General features: G+C 39.8%; 1 protein-coding gene across 2 annotated transcripts in view; it reads left to right on the top strand.

The window, feature by feature from the left end:
* The window catches only part of RARB (retinoic acid receptor beta), a 713,488-nt gene that overhangs the window by 353,002 nt on the left and 346,343 nt on the right, over window positions 1-14,143 (top strand). For both annotated transcript variants that reach the window (XM_074268511.1, XM_074268510.1), the window contains one exon: window positions 9,327-9,801. In XM_074268511.1, the coding sequence (XP_074124612.1) occupies window positions 9,618-9,801 (184 nt within the window). In that variant the 5' untranslated portion in view covers window positions 9,327-9,617. The remainder of the gene's footprint in view (window positions 1-9,326; window positions 9,802-14,143) is intronic.

The following is a 14,143-nucleotide window of genomic DNA, read 5'->3' as shown; positions in this document are numbered from 1 at the left end:
GGATGTTCTGTAAGAGTTACCATAATTGTATTTGTAAAATTGTATCACTCGGAGACCTACCTGGAAAGGAGCTCAGAACTCAACAAGTTGTTATTTGGTCATTCTGTTAAAACTGACTCTTTGTGACCCGCTGGCCCAAAGGCCAGGGGAGAGTCATCACTCTAATGAAACAATGACCATGAACTGGACAGATTTCTGTCTTCCACTAACTCTCCAAAGTCTGTCCAATTCATGGTCATTGCTTCCATGACACTGTCTATATTTCATCCTCTTCCATCTTCTTCTCCTTTTGTTGTCAGTCTTCCCCAACATCAGGGTTCTGAACTAGATTTATCCCAAATGACTCCCAAGTCCCTTGCTATAGCCACTCTCAAAGCCTTTCCGACTCAGTCAGCTTTTCAGAATTTGTATTCCACTAGTCTTGAGAATCCAGAGTCACTTTTATATTGCAATGTAAACTTTTCTTCTAAAAAAAGGGACTTAATTTCAGATTATTAATGAGGATGAAAAATAGCAACTATATCCAGAGCAGTATAGGATGAAAGTAGCAGGTGGAGAGAGTGAGTGTTGGATGCTCTAGGACTACCAAGAATAGGAGCATCCCTTCAATCTGTAGCCATATTCCTGACCCAGCAAAATGCCAGGCTCATTTTGTCTTTTGCCATGTTCTTTTGGTCCATTTACCCTGAAACAACTACTCACTTGCAAAAACATCTGTTTTCAAGCTTCGGGGATTAAATTCAACCTTTCCCATAGCCATATTATTTTAACTAATACTTGTGTGTTCTCTAAAATGACTAGCTAAGTAAATAGGTAGATTAGCTGGAGATCCTATTGGGGAAAGTGCTTTGGTTCAGACTCATCAGCTGTTTGGATTTTTTTTCCCTGTGTTATGACCTAGCTGTGAAGATGTCTTCTTCCTTTCTCCCAGAAACAGCTACACAGCTCTCAGCACATGGCTCTAAATAGCAAGCTTAGGAATATAGAGTCATTCACCTGTCTGCCAGATGTGCACAGCAGTATGGAGGCCGCGCCAATCCACCTGCACAGGAGAATTGGTGCTGATCTCTTCCTGGAAGAAAGAAAAAAGGCTGAAGGCTTTCTTGGACTTCTCTCTTTCCCCTTAATGTAAAAGCTTTTCCTTTCCATTTTCTTTGATCTTGTGAGTCTTCCAAACAGGAGCATCATACACATTTTGGTTTCACTAAAGTAGCTTTTCTCGTGCTTGTTGGCTCTTCAAATTGGGGTTATTTTCCTTTATTGTTTCGACTTTTTAAAAAATATCTCCCTGACATCCACTCAGAGCTTTACATATACCAGAAACTCAATAAATAGCTTTTGAATTATCTTAGCTCTTCTGTTAGAAGGGACCATTCAGCCTATCATCTAAGTAAGAAACTTGGGTGCAGAAAGGTTATAAGTGTTCCCAGGATACACATGGAAGCTGAACCAGAGTGATCACCCTGGGGGGTTTTATTGCTCCACTGCTGACCTGAGTAGTTCACCCCTCCTTAGGCGATCTGCTGGTCCTCTGTTTTCATGGGGTCACCCTACTGATGCTGAACTTAGTGTGGACATCCCATCGGCCCAGCACGCTGCAGCCAGAAGTCCTGGGCTCAAGTCATACCCCATCCCCCAAGCAGCTGGCACTGCAGGCACTTGCCACCATGCGAGCCCAGAGTGGTCAGTCAACCAATAATCAGCATTTATTAAGCACCCACTGTGTACCAGGCACTGCACGAAGTGATGGAGAAATAAAAGCAAAAACTGTTGTCAAGAAGTCATAGTCTGATGGGGGAGACAACATTCAAGCAACTGTGTTCAAATGCTGGGAACAAAAAGAAAGGTGGAAATGCTGTCCTCAAGGATCTTACTTTCTAATGAGAAAGGCAATATGCAAACAGCTAATTGCCTAAACCCTGCCCTCTTTCCTATATACCAACTGTCTCCTTACATTTGACTGAATTGAGTTAGTTTCCAATGGTATATTGAGAGGTGTTCAACAACCAGCTCCCCCGCCAAAAAAAAAAAAAAAAAACAACTAAACTAAAACAACAGCCTCCTGACACATATTTACATTTTATTTGCACTAACATTTTTCCATCACTTTCTTAATGCTGGAAATCAACAATAAGTTAAATCTCTGATCTGTCCATTTCTGGCATGAAAGAGTTCGCTCCAAAAATTTAACAATCAGCTCCTGTCCAAGCCGAGTCCTTGATAGATGGACTCTTACCCCTCGTGAGCATGATGTTGGTAAAGCCATACCCAGAAGAACAAAGTACATTTAATAACTGATAAAATCCTCAAGATTCTTACATGTTGCCTGAAAAAAAAATGCCACCTGATCTGTAATGTTGCCTTCCCAGGAAGGAATGGATTTTGGTAACGAATGCTCCCCATTAATGGGCACGCAGGGACAGAACAACTCCATAATCTCCTTTGTTTCTATAAGAGCGCTTCTGCTCCTGAGTCCTGCCTATTTCTGTGCCAATGTGCTAATGGCTTTGGAATCTCATTCATCTCAACAGAGGCCGGTTAGCTCTGGAATCCCATCTGTTTCTGGGTGGAGGCAGTAAAATGCCATGAAAACCGGGCCATTCATTGCTCTCCTCGGTAAGGGCTCACTGGCCATTAATAGCCTTTCCTTCTGAGGGCCTCAGACTGCCCTGAGTCCTGTACTAATTATGAAACAAATGAACTTGGGAGTTTGATTTTGGGGGGGAAAAGTGCTTGTCCACAAAAAAGGAAGCTAAACAACGGCAGGAAAATTCCCCACAGTCCCGCAGAAGATGCTCCCAAATCCCTACAACAGACTCAGAAATGTTCAGCCAGATTCTGAGACCCTCTTAGCATAATAGGCCCGAGGCTGTGTTTTGGCCCAGAGGAATTTTTAGGCTGAATTTTTTGCTCCTGAAAATATAGTTTAAGCAATTGAGAGTCTGACAGAGTCTTAACTAGAACAGGGTTAAAAAGATGCTGTCTCCTACAAATTGTTAAAGTGACACAATAGTTAAGGGATGAGAGAAGCCTCTCTCTATAAGCCATAAAGTCAGGAAAAGATGTCCCAGTGTTTGCTAGGGACGCTACCAACCATTCTGTCAAAACTCAGTAAAGGCGAAATACTCGACATTTTCTGGTACTTATCATTTTTGTAGGAAATACCCTTAATTAATATGTGCATAAGGATGGTTTGACCTAAAAAAAATCACCAGGAGCAGGTGAGAGACTTAATAGCATAGAATGAAAAAGTGAAGAAAGATGTGTTTGAGAAGTTTTCAAAGTTTATTTGAGAATGGGCCCTCAAAAAAACAATCCATGTCCATTTCAATCATTATCTGAAACTCTGGTCGATTCAGATTTCAGTGGAATCACTCTTTCTTAGACTAAGCTCCACATGGTAGTCCGATAGATCCTTTTTAGACTTAAAAAGACACCTACAATGAACATTTAAATTTTAAAAGTCATAGAAATAGGACTAATTTTTAACAGGAAAAGAGGTACAGTGGCTTTCCCAACAAGAAACAATTTATGCCAAAGGAGAAATTTGAAACCAAGTTATTCTGCTTTCAAGACCAGCTTTCTATGTACTAAGCCATTCTGCCTCTCATGGGGCTCCAAATCCTTAGGTGCATTCAGTTCATTCATTTCATCTCTTCATCTGTTTATTGTACTGACTACACATGGAATGTTGTTCAGGTGTCAGAGTCAAAGAAATGGGTTTCTTTTAGGACTAGGAACATGTTAGCATGTTTGTAAGCAGGTGAAAATTCATGAAACAGAGGAGAATTGCTGAGATAGGGATTCAGAGATTGAGAATGAGGAGGAAGAAAGAAGTACAGTGGCTCCTAGATGTGGGGAGCCACCCATCCAAGGTCCCCTGAAACTGGTAAAAAATTCAGAGAGTGGCTTTGGGGCTGTTAGAAACCTATCCAAGAATTATAAAAGAATGCAGGATTTATGATAAGAATGGCTGGGTTGGTGTGTGGGATGGAAAAAAGGAACTATGCTGCAAGGCAAATATGTTTAAGAGGAATTCAGTATCTAAACGGGAGATGAGTCGGTTCAAAGCTTGGAAGGTTTGAGTACAAAATATTTGAGAAGAGAGTTGAGGAAATGTGTATAGGAGAGGCAGGATGGGAGACTGGACAAGTGAGGAGCTGATGAGCTCACTGTGCACTAAACTGTGGTCCAAGACAATATTTAGTCAGCTAGTCAATAATCATTACACTGTGTGCATTGGTTGAAAGGCATGCCCCTAGTTTGTGGACGAAATGTTATATGATCATCACTGGCTTACATTTAGTAAATGCTAATGATTAAGAATTAATGCTCTTAGTTAATTTGTTAAATGGGACACCCACCAGTAGTGGGGGCTCCGGAACTTCTGACATGTGTGATCGCAGGACTGACTACTTTTCCTTTGGGGGTCTCAATTTTATTATTTACAAACAATGGATTACAGAATGACAGAATGTCCGGTTGTAAGGTCTCTCAGAAACCATCTACACTAATTGGTACCTTTGTAGTTTCCTCCACAACAACACTGTCAAGTCATCATCTGGTTCTTGCTTAAAGCTTTCTGATCATGGAGAACCTGTTCCCTCCTGAGGTGGATCACTCTATTAATTGATCTAATTGCGATGGGTTTTTTTTTCTGATATTAAGTTTCAATTTGCCTCTTTGCCATCATGACCCACTGCTTCTAATTTTTCCTTCTATATACAAAGAAGAAAAGTTGAATTCCTTTTCTTTGTGGTAACCTGTAAGTATATAAAGACAGATAATATCTCTCTTTCGGGCCTTCTCTTTTCCAAGTTAAACATCTGTCCCTTATAGCTCTCAACCCTGTAGAGAATATAAACTGCACTCTGCAGGCTTGTTAATCTTCTGATCACACTCTTGTGCTCAAGAATTTTGAATTCCCAGGTATTCCAATCACTCCCGTCCACTCTTTCTTTCTCAAATTGCCAATTACTTAGCCTTTATCTGCCTTTGGAGACATAATGGAAGACAGGCAGACAGGTAAACAGACCAAATAGACAGAGACGATATAGAGATGTGGTGCCCTAGACAAGGAGTTAGCAAAACCTAAATTCAAATGTTGTTGCAGAGATAAACTAGCCACGTGTCTCTGGGCCACCCATTTAATCTCTAACTGTTTAAGGAAACTCTCTGATACCCTAGGATGCAGTTTGGTTGAGGGAGTTTCTATAGCAAAAGTTTCCTACTTCAATGAAAACTCATATTTCAGAATGCAATATGAAGTTCCAAATAGATCTAAATAAAAATACATGCATATATATATATATATATATATATATATATATATATATATATATATATGTATATATATATATATATATATATCTTGCTGAATTTAATGTGTAAGGATTTATTTTAGGTCTCCCTTTCATTAGATTATAAGTTTATGATAACTAAGCCTTTTGTCTACGGATGGATATAAAGGGTATTTAGAAATTGACAAGTTCTTTTTAATGCTCTCAAGTTCCTCCCCAAACAAAGGTCCATCCTTTGAACGTGAGTATTTTTCTGATGAAATGTTATGATTGTAAGTTATGGAATTGCTTCCAAAGAACTGAGATGAAATCAATGATTTAGAAAAGGAGATAAATAGTAGATATATACCAAGAGCAAAAGATAAAAAATAAAGATAACGGGCAGGATGCTTCAATAAGATCTACACTATGCCAGGATATCTAGAGGAAATCCCAAAGTATACTGAGCTGGTTGTTCAGAGTGCATAGACATGGGTAGATTTTTAATGATCTATACCAGTAGTTTGAAATTCAAATAGAATGGATCCTTACCGATTTCATATTGACTTAGAAAACCACAAATTAATATTATCTATTTTTTATTGAAATATAAATAAAATATATAAAATGTTAAATATTGTGTATTATGAAATTCATAAAATATTATGTATTTTGTTGAGCTTTTTACAGTAACATTTCCGTTTGGTTCATACTGGAGTTTGGTATCTGATCTACACCATTACAAAGGGTGTCCACATCAGTGAAATTAAAGATTCATCACAACAAAATATTTTATTGAATTAAAATAATGCTACTGATCATTCTCTCTTTTTACTATTGAAAATATTCTTGACATTTCTTCATTTCCTTTCTGGTCTCCTTCAGTTCCAACTAAGTTTCTTTGTTAAATAATCTAAAAAAGGAAATGAGGAAAAGCAGGTAAAATGTTGCATTTTGAGTGAAGAGCTGGGTTCAAATTTGTAGCTACAAAGTCATTTAGCTCTTTGGGCTTCCAGGTGACTCCGACTTTAAAGGAGCCACAGTCAGCATCAATAAAGAGAATTTCCACCTGGGTGCTCATTAAAACGATAAAATCACAAAATACTCCTCACTCCCTGCAATTCCACCCCCAAAAAAATTTCTATACAAACCCCCAAGATTCACCCACTAAGAATTTCCTCCTGTCACTGGACCTTTTTTCATGCCCCTTTTTATCATGAATACTTTTCCTCTCTTTGCTCTCCCTTACTTTAGATTTTGCTCCAATTTCCATGTCTTTATTAAAGCTTTCTCTATAGTGAAAAAGAGGTGACTGTCTTCATAACTCCTTTGTTTCTCTTTTCTAAATTATAAATGCATGCACACACAATAAAAACCTCATAGTTAAAACTGCATAATAAACAGTTATTGATGACTTTATTTTATATTCTCATATATGTAAATGGATTCTTCCTCTATATAGTAAATGTGTCCCTGAAAAGTTGTGGATAAATCAAATCTCTGTAAATCAAATCCTCTTTTAATTTCTGCTTTAAAGGGATTCTATTGGGAATCTTTTAGTGTAGTGAATAATCCGCTCCTAACAGTTTCATTGTCAAAATGGATTTCTGCTATTTGCTTTGCTTGAAGGGAGTTGTACCACTCTGGAGGTGAATTGTGATATGGTGAAATTCAAGTAGAAGGTTCATTTTATCATATCAAAGTGATTCATGGACCCTTAGGGGATAGTCATTAGAGTACTATATGAGTACATATATATTGATAAAAGAAAGATATGATAATAAAGGAATTATTATTATTTGGTAACAATCTTAGAGTAGCTAGCAGCAGAGTAGATAGAGCACCGAGTTTGGAGTCAGGAAAACCAGAGAGCAAATCCAGCCTCAAACACTCTGGGCAAGTCACTTCACCTTGTTTACCTCATTTTTCTCATCTGGAAAAGGAGTAGAAGAAAATATCTTTGCCAAGAAAACCCCACAAAGGGGTCAAGAAGAATCCAACAAAAACTGAAAAAACTGAACAATAACAAACAATTTTAGGATCCAGTTCTGGAGCTGAAAGGCACTTCACCTGAATCCAACAAATGATTAGCAGTTTCCTCCTAGCATCAGAAACGGAGTTTGGACCCAGTTGACTGACTCTAGTGCTCCTGTTCTTTGCGTTATAACACACGAGATTAAATGACCTTATGTTTTATTAATTGCAACATACATTTTCAGTATGATAATATTTACATATGTGAAATCATGGAGGTTGTAGGAGGTATATTGAATCACACCACACTTTTTGTCAATAAAGTTAAAAATTGCAATGACTCATAGCATCATAGAATATCAGAAATGGATGGGACTTCAATGTCCTGCACCTGAATAAGAATCCCAGCTAGCCTCTGAGGTCCTTCTAAATCTATGATTTATTGAAACTTATATATTAAAACTTTCTTTGTTGAATTTCTTCAAGCTTAAAGAAATTCAACAAAGAAAGTTTTATTGCCTTCAAAAGTAGTTCATTCTACTTTTAGACTAGCCTAACTTTTAAGGTCGTTATTTTGATATTAAGCCTAAACTGACTTCTTTTCAATTCCCATCCATTTTTAGTTTGGGCAGCGAGGTCAAGTAGAATAGATCTAAGACTTCTTCCACCAGATGTCAGATAGTCCTTCAGGGGCATGTTTCTCCAGAGCCTTCTTGGCTCCCAGTTAAACATTTATAGTTATTATCCAGCCATCCTATGTCATAAACTTGAGGATTTTCATGTTACTGTTATCTCCCACTTTTCAGGGTCCCTACTAAAAGGCAGTTCTTGGCATTAACCATAATGTATCAAGTTCTGACCATGGTAGAAAACAGTATGGACCTTAGGGACCACTTCCACTGTTCCCAAGACTCTTTGACCAACTAGTCAGACATCAACAAATAAGAGGCAAGAATATCATCGACCTGCCTTGTTTTATAATTTTCCCTAATATTCTGCCTCATCTGTGTGCCTAGTTCGTAATGCTATTGGATATTGTTGAGATCCACATGATTTCAGGATTCCACAGGACTCTCAAAGCCTAGATTGTAGGTATAGACGTAGACCAAAAGAGTAGACCTATGATTTTTCACTGAGTCCTCCCATAAGTTGATTTTTGGATTTTTTACCTGCATATCTGGCTGCTTAAAGTTCTTCAGCACAAACTTAAATCTTTCAACCAGTCAGACAAGATTCCTAACTTCATTATTTTAAAAGTGGAAAGAAATTAAGAATTCCTCAGGGCATTTATACCAACTCAGAGAAAAGAACCAAATAACTTTTTAAATGAAAGAATTCAGTCCTTAGGAGGGTGGGTTTGCTGGAATGTGACAAAATGTCAGTTCTATTAGCTAATCAGGGAAGGGATGTCCAAAGACAAGTACCGAAGGAACTATGGGAAACAATGCCATACATTGTATGTGTTTGTTTTGTTTTGTTTTGTTTTGTTTTTAAATCACATCTGGTGGAAATGCAGCAAATGTTAAATGGAATCGCTTATTTATTGAGTCAATTTTCTGTATACTATGAGAGAAAAAGAATTAAACCATTAGGGACTCCAGTGGACATACATGTCTTGATGGTAAATATTAAAACAGTTTATATCTTAAATCAAAGTAGAAATCTGGCCTATTTATGTTCTTTTCATCAAAAAACAAAACAAAAAAAAACTGTGCTTTGGAATTTCTAACAAAAAATGGAATCTTGACTTAGCCAACATTTGAGACATATGTGATAAGTGCTTCTTACATACTTTTTGGTTCATAGATTGATTGTAAGTTGTACCCAGAATTGGTTCTTTTTAAGAACAGTCAGGCTCCTGCTGAAACCAGCCAGGAGAACGGGTGGCCCTCTCCAGCCCTAATGTTGCTCATGGGCAAGGGAAGTGCTCCCTCAGGGAGAACGGGGCTCACATTAGGCAGTTTATGGAGTTCTCCATCACGGGCCCAGCTGGATGCAGAGCTAAAACACACAGCGCTCACCCTAGCTCTTTACCGGGGTTACATTAGGATTCTCTCTTTTTTCTCTTTACAGAGCCTAGCAGTTCAAGCCTGTGAAGTGACTACTTCCTTTCCGCCTTGCATTGGGGCTAAACGGGCACCCCAGAGAGAGAACAAGAGGGAGCCAAGGAAAGTTCCTTCCTCCTCCTCGTGATCAGCACTGCAGAATGATAATCAGCATCATCTGATGCACCTCGGCTTCCTCGGCTCCTCACCACAGCTTTCCTGCCCTTCCCACGTCCTCCTCCTCCTGGGATCCCCAGGTCCCACCCCTTGGGTTGGTGACCGGAGTGATGTTCCTTGGTGCCCCTCGTTTCTGTGAGCCATGAACATGACCACCAGCAGCCACACATGTCCGGTGCCAGCAGTGAATGGACATATGAATCACTATCCAGCCACCCCATACCCACTACTTTTCCCTCCAGTCATCGGGGGACTTTCCCTCCCTTCTCTTCATGGACTCCACGGTCATCCCCCCACCAGTGGGTGCAGCACCCCATCCCCTGCAAGTAAGTGAAACCAGACATGGCGTCCGTTTGTTCTATTTTATTTCTTCTTTTTCATCTTCTTCCTTTGATAGGATTGTCAATATTTGGAACATACTGATATTGTTTCTATGACATTTAAGTTCCAGCTTTCTAAGCTGATGTTTTGCCTGAAACTTTATAATTGCCCATTACCCCCACCAGCAAGTACCTTTGTTTTCTGCTCTTGGCCCTTTGTAAGAAGCAGAGAAGTTCAGGGTCATCCTGAACTGTGTAATAAATTGCATAAGAATTCTGCTCAGGAAATGCGCTTGGAAAATCCCCGTGTATAATCCTGGCCGTGGAATCCAGAGTTTCTGATAATCACCCCCTGTCTCTTGGCTATCAACTTTTCCAGTTCTTGAATCAACTTATTCCATCTCTTCTTTTCTTCTCTTTTCTTCCTTCTCTCTCTTTCTCATCCTTTCTCTTTCCTTCTCCCTCTCTAGCTCATTATTCACCATTTCCCCAATAATTTGACATAGTGCCCACATACCCAAGCATATTTCATGAATCACTTTAAAATTTTGAGTGTGAAGAATTGAGTAAAGCACTGGCTGAAGGAAATACTCTACCAGGTAATGCACATTAAATCCTAACAAGGTTTATGTTTGCCGTATGTGTTAGCTATCTAAGATGGGAATCAAATACTCATTGAACAAATGAATTTTATAGAAATGCCATTCTCTCTATTTATATGTAGTTTCACAGGCAAACAAACATGGAGGGACCAGTGGAGAGTACCAGGAATCAGCCAGGCTTGTTCTGACTTTGGGATGATGGTTTCTTGCAGAGTTTCAGGTTTGAGGGAAGTCATCTTCCACCTGCTTGACTTCTTCCTGCCTGAAATCAGGGAGCTGGTGTAGATGATCTGGAAGGTCTCATCTGGCACTAAAATTCTGAGACTTTCCATGACATTTTGCATAGGTGGCACTAGTAATTATTTTCAATTAGCATAAGCATAGTTTGGGGGAATGGGAATGGAAGAAAAGATGGTATTTGTGTGGAAAGTACACAAGACTATGCTATGTCTTGGTACTATGCTAAGTATTGTACAATTATTATCTCATTTGATCCTCACAAGATGTCATAATCCCCATTTTATAGATAATGAAATCAAGGCAAACAGAGACTGGGTAACTGCCAGGGTCCCACAGCTAGTAAGTGTCTGCAGTTACATTTGAACTCAGGACTTCCTGACTCCAGGACCAACGTTCTATCACTGTGCCACGTAGATGCTTCTGGGAGATGCAGTAATACACAAATAATGTGATGGTTTCTCTAGGAGAGATTTCAGTCATTCTTCACCCCACTCCCACCACATTTTTCCAGCTATTGACCCTCAACCTCCCAATGATGCTTTGGTGGAGCATAAGCATCCTTTCTTTTTTTATTAAAGCTTTTTATTTACAAAATATATGAATGGGTAATTTTTCAACATTGACCCTTTGCAAAACCTTGTGTTCCAAATTTTCCCATCCTTCCTGCCACCCCTTTCCCTAGATGGCAGGTAGTCTATTATATATACGTTAAATCCAATATATGTGATTCTTATTTATAGAGAAAAATCAGATCAAGAAGGAAGAAAAATGAGAAAGAAAACAAAATGCAAGCAAACAACAAAAAAAAAAGTCAAAATAAACTATGCTGTGATCCACACTCAGTTCCCACAGTCCTCCCTCTGGGTGTAGATGACTGTCTCCATCACAAGATCATTGGAACTGGCCTGAAGCATCTCTTTGTTGAAAAGGGCCATGGCCATCAGAATTGATCATCGTATAATCTTGTTGCTGCCATGTACAGTGGTCTCCTTGTTCTGCTCATTTCACTTTACATCAGTTACTGTAAGTCTCTCCAGGCTTCTCTAAAATCATCTTCCTGATCATTTCCCACAGAATAATAATATTACAAAACATTCATGTACCATACCTTATTCAGCCATTCTCCAAGTGATGGGCAGCCACTCAGTTTCCAATTTCTGGCCACTACAAAAAAGCATCCTTTCTTAGTTTCTTAGAACTCATTTTCCTTATCTGTAAATGGTGACATAATTATATTATCCAACCTTCTTTTACTTTACAAAGCACCGTATAAATAAGAACTATAACAGCCTGACTATTATTATTTCTGAAGCTTTGGTCCTTCATTGCAGAAGCAAGAATTCCTCAGGGCTCATCTTGACTTCAAGCAGGTAAACAAAACAAAAAATAACAATAATCCTATCACTTAAATCTCAAATTTAGATGACATGGAAATGAGGTCAACAAGCCATTCCTCATAAATCTAAATTTCATATACTAAAAGACAACCTTTTTTCTGTAACTGCATTTTATTGGCTCAATAGTGAGACCAAGTACCACATCCAATGTTAAAACTCCAAATACCCCATAGAAATCGGTGGCCTCCAAGATGTAGCCGATCCTCCCAGTGATACAGATAACAACCCATGCCTGCCTACCTGTTCATAGACCCATCCCCATGCCCTCCCATAAGTTCATTTGGGAATATGCGATGGATTTTTCAAGCACCTTATTAGGTTCTTCCTTACGGCATCTTCAGGATGCATTTCAAGGAGCATCTCCACAGGGCCCTTGCTCCTTCCTGGTTCTCCACCATTGTTATTGCATGAAGAACCTATTTTCTTCTTTACTCGTACATTTTTAATGACATTCTTGATTTCCCCCACTCTTCCTAATTCCCTTTTTGGAATATGTTTCAGCCTTCTTGTACCCACCATGCACCTGTCTGTGGCCTTTTGGTGATCTTCACTTTCAGATCTTTAGAGATGGTAAAATTCCATGATTCATCACCAAACAGCATCCCAGAAGAAGACTGATCTTCCCAAAATAGGATTTTTCTCCCGGAGAATCTGGGGGTCATGAACAGCTCGTCAAAGGCAGCCCCACCTGCTTCCTCTTTCCAATACACTCTCTTTCCATTTGTTGGGGCGTGAGCCCCTTCCCTTCCCCTTTAAGGTCTACCAGGTGCTGACTAACAAGTGAGTAACCATCAAGTTGGGCTTTTGACGCTTTTACAAGCAGACAGCTTGCAGCCCTGGCTACCACTTTTAAAAGGAACATTAATTGATGAAGCAATGCAAAGAGGAGCAGTAAAAGAACGGGCCAATGATGGGTTTAGGTCAGGACTGGGGCCCCTGAGTAGTGTGATTCCAAGGTCAAGTGCTGGTGAAAAAAAATGCCTTTCCCTCCTCCTTGCTGATACGTGAAATTCTTCTGAAATTCCTTAGAAGGGAACAAATGTTTTTATTTCACAATCAAGCTTGAGGCTAAAAATGTGAATAGCCCTGAGACAATACCCACGTCCCCCCAGTTCACATTGGATTGTAAATAGCCAATTCCAAACCCTTTCCTGAGCTCCCTCCAAGATATTATGGGTGGACCTTGAGATAGAGGGTTAGAGCGCAGTACCAGCCAGGAGTAAGGACACGAAGTTTTTCCATGGATGTGGAAAAATCCAGTTTTCCCAAGGTCTGGTTGCTTTCTGCTCTGTGGCTTTAGAAAGCCCCACCAGATACGGTACATACCCCGGTATAATATGATGGCTGATCATTTGCAGGTGAGGAAGGAGTGATTGCTTTCACAGGTTTCAGTTTTTTAAAGATCCCCTGGAAGGACCCTGCTGGGAATGGTACAAGAAGGGAATCTCCCGGCAGAGAATAAAGTTGTGAAGGATTTCCAGAGTTCAGAGTTTGCTGTTCCATCCAAAACCAGGGATCCTGTAGTGAGAGCACCTCATAAAAGCCTTGCTTGACTGAAAACGTCTGTCGGGCTTGAATCAGACGAAGGTCGTGGGGAGGGAGACAGACCTGAAGGCCCTTCAAGCACCAGCTGCTTGTGGAGACATCCACTGGGGGATGTGCTGGAATCCCTGCAGGAGGTTAGGGTTCCCCCACATGTAAGTAGCTGCCAGATAATCAGTTAGCCCCATCCTTGGGGTGCCACTTTTGATGGTGTAAAACAGGGCTTCTTAAGCTTTTTCCGCTCCCCCCCTTCTCACCCAAGAAATTTTTGTGCAACCTTAGATATCTAAGTATACAAATCAAACATTTAGTGATAATAAATCCCAAGTTCTCAACCTCCACATCCAGTTACAAGAACCTAGGTGGGGTCGTTACCCACAGTTTTAGGAGCTTTGGCTTAGGACAAGTCTACACAGACCAATTATTCTTACTGGGGCCAGAAGACAACATGGCCATGGATGCTCCCAGCCTGTGGAAAAAATAATTACAAGAAAAAAACAAAACGGAGGTAATGACTGCCCACAGGCCAATGGGCGCAGGATCCTATGTCTCTACATAGCCCACACT

The sequence above is a fragment of the Sminthopsis crassicaudata genome, chromosome 5, assembly GCF_048593235.1.
Source record: "Sminthopsis crassicaudata isolate SCR6 chromosome 5, ASM4859323v1, whole genome shotgun sequence".
NCBI classification, from domain to species: Eukaryota; Metazoa; Chordata; class Mammalia; order Dasyuromorphia; family Dasyuridae; genus Sminthopsis; species Sminthopsis crassicaudata.
This window is presented reverse-complemented; position numbering and strand designations above follow the sequence as displayed.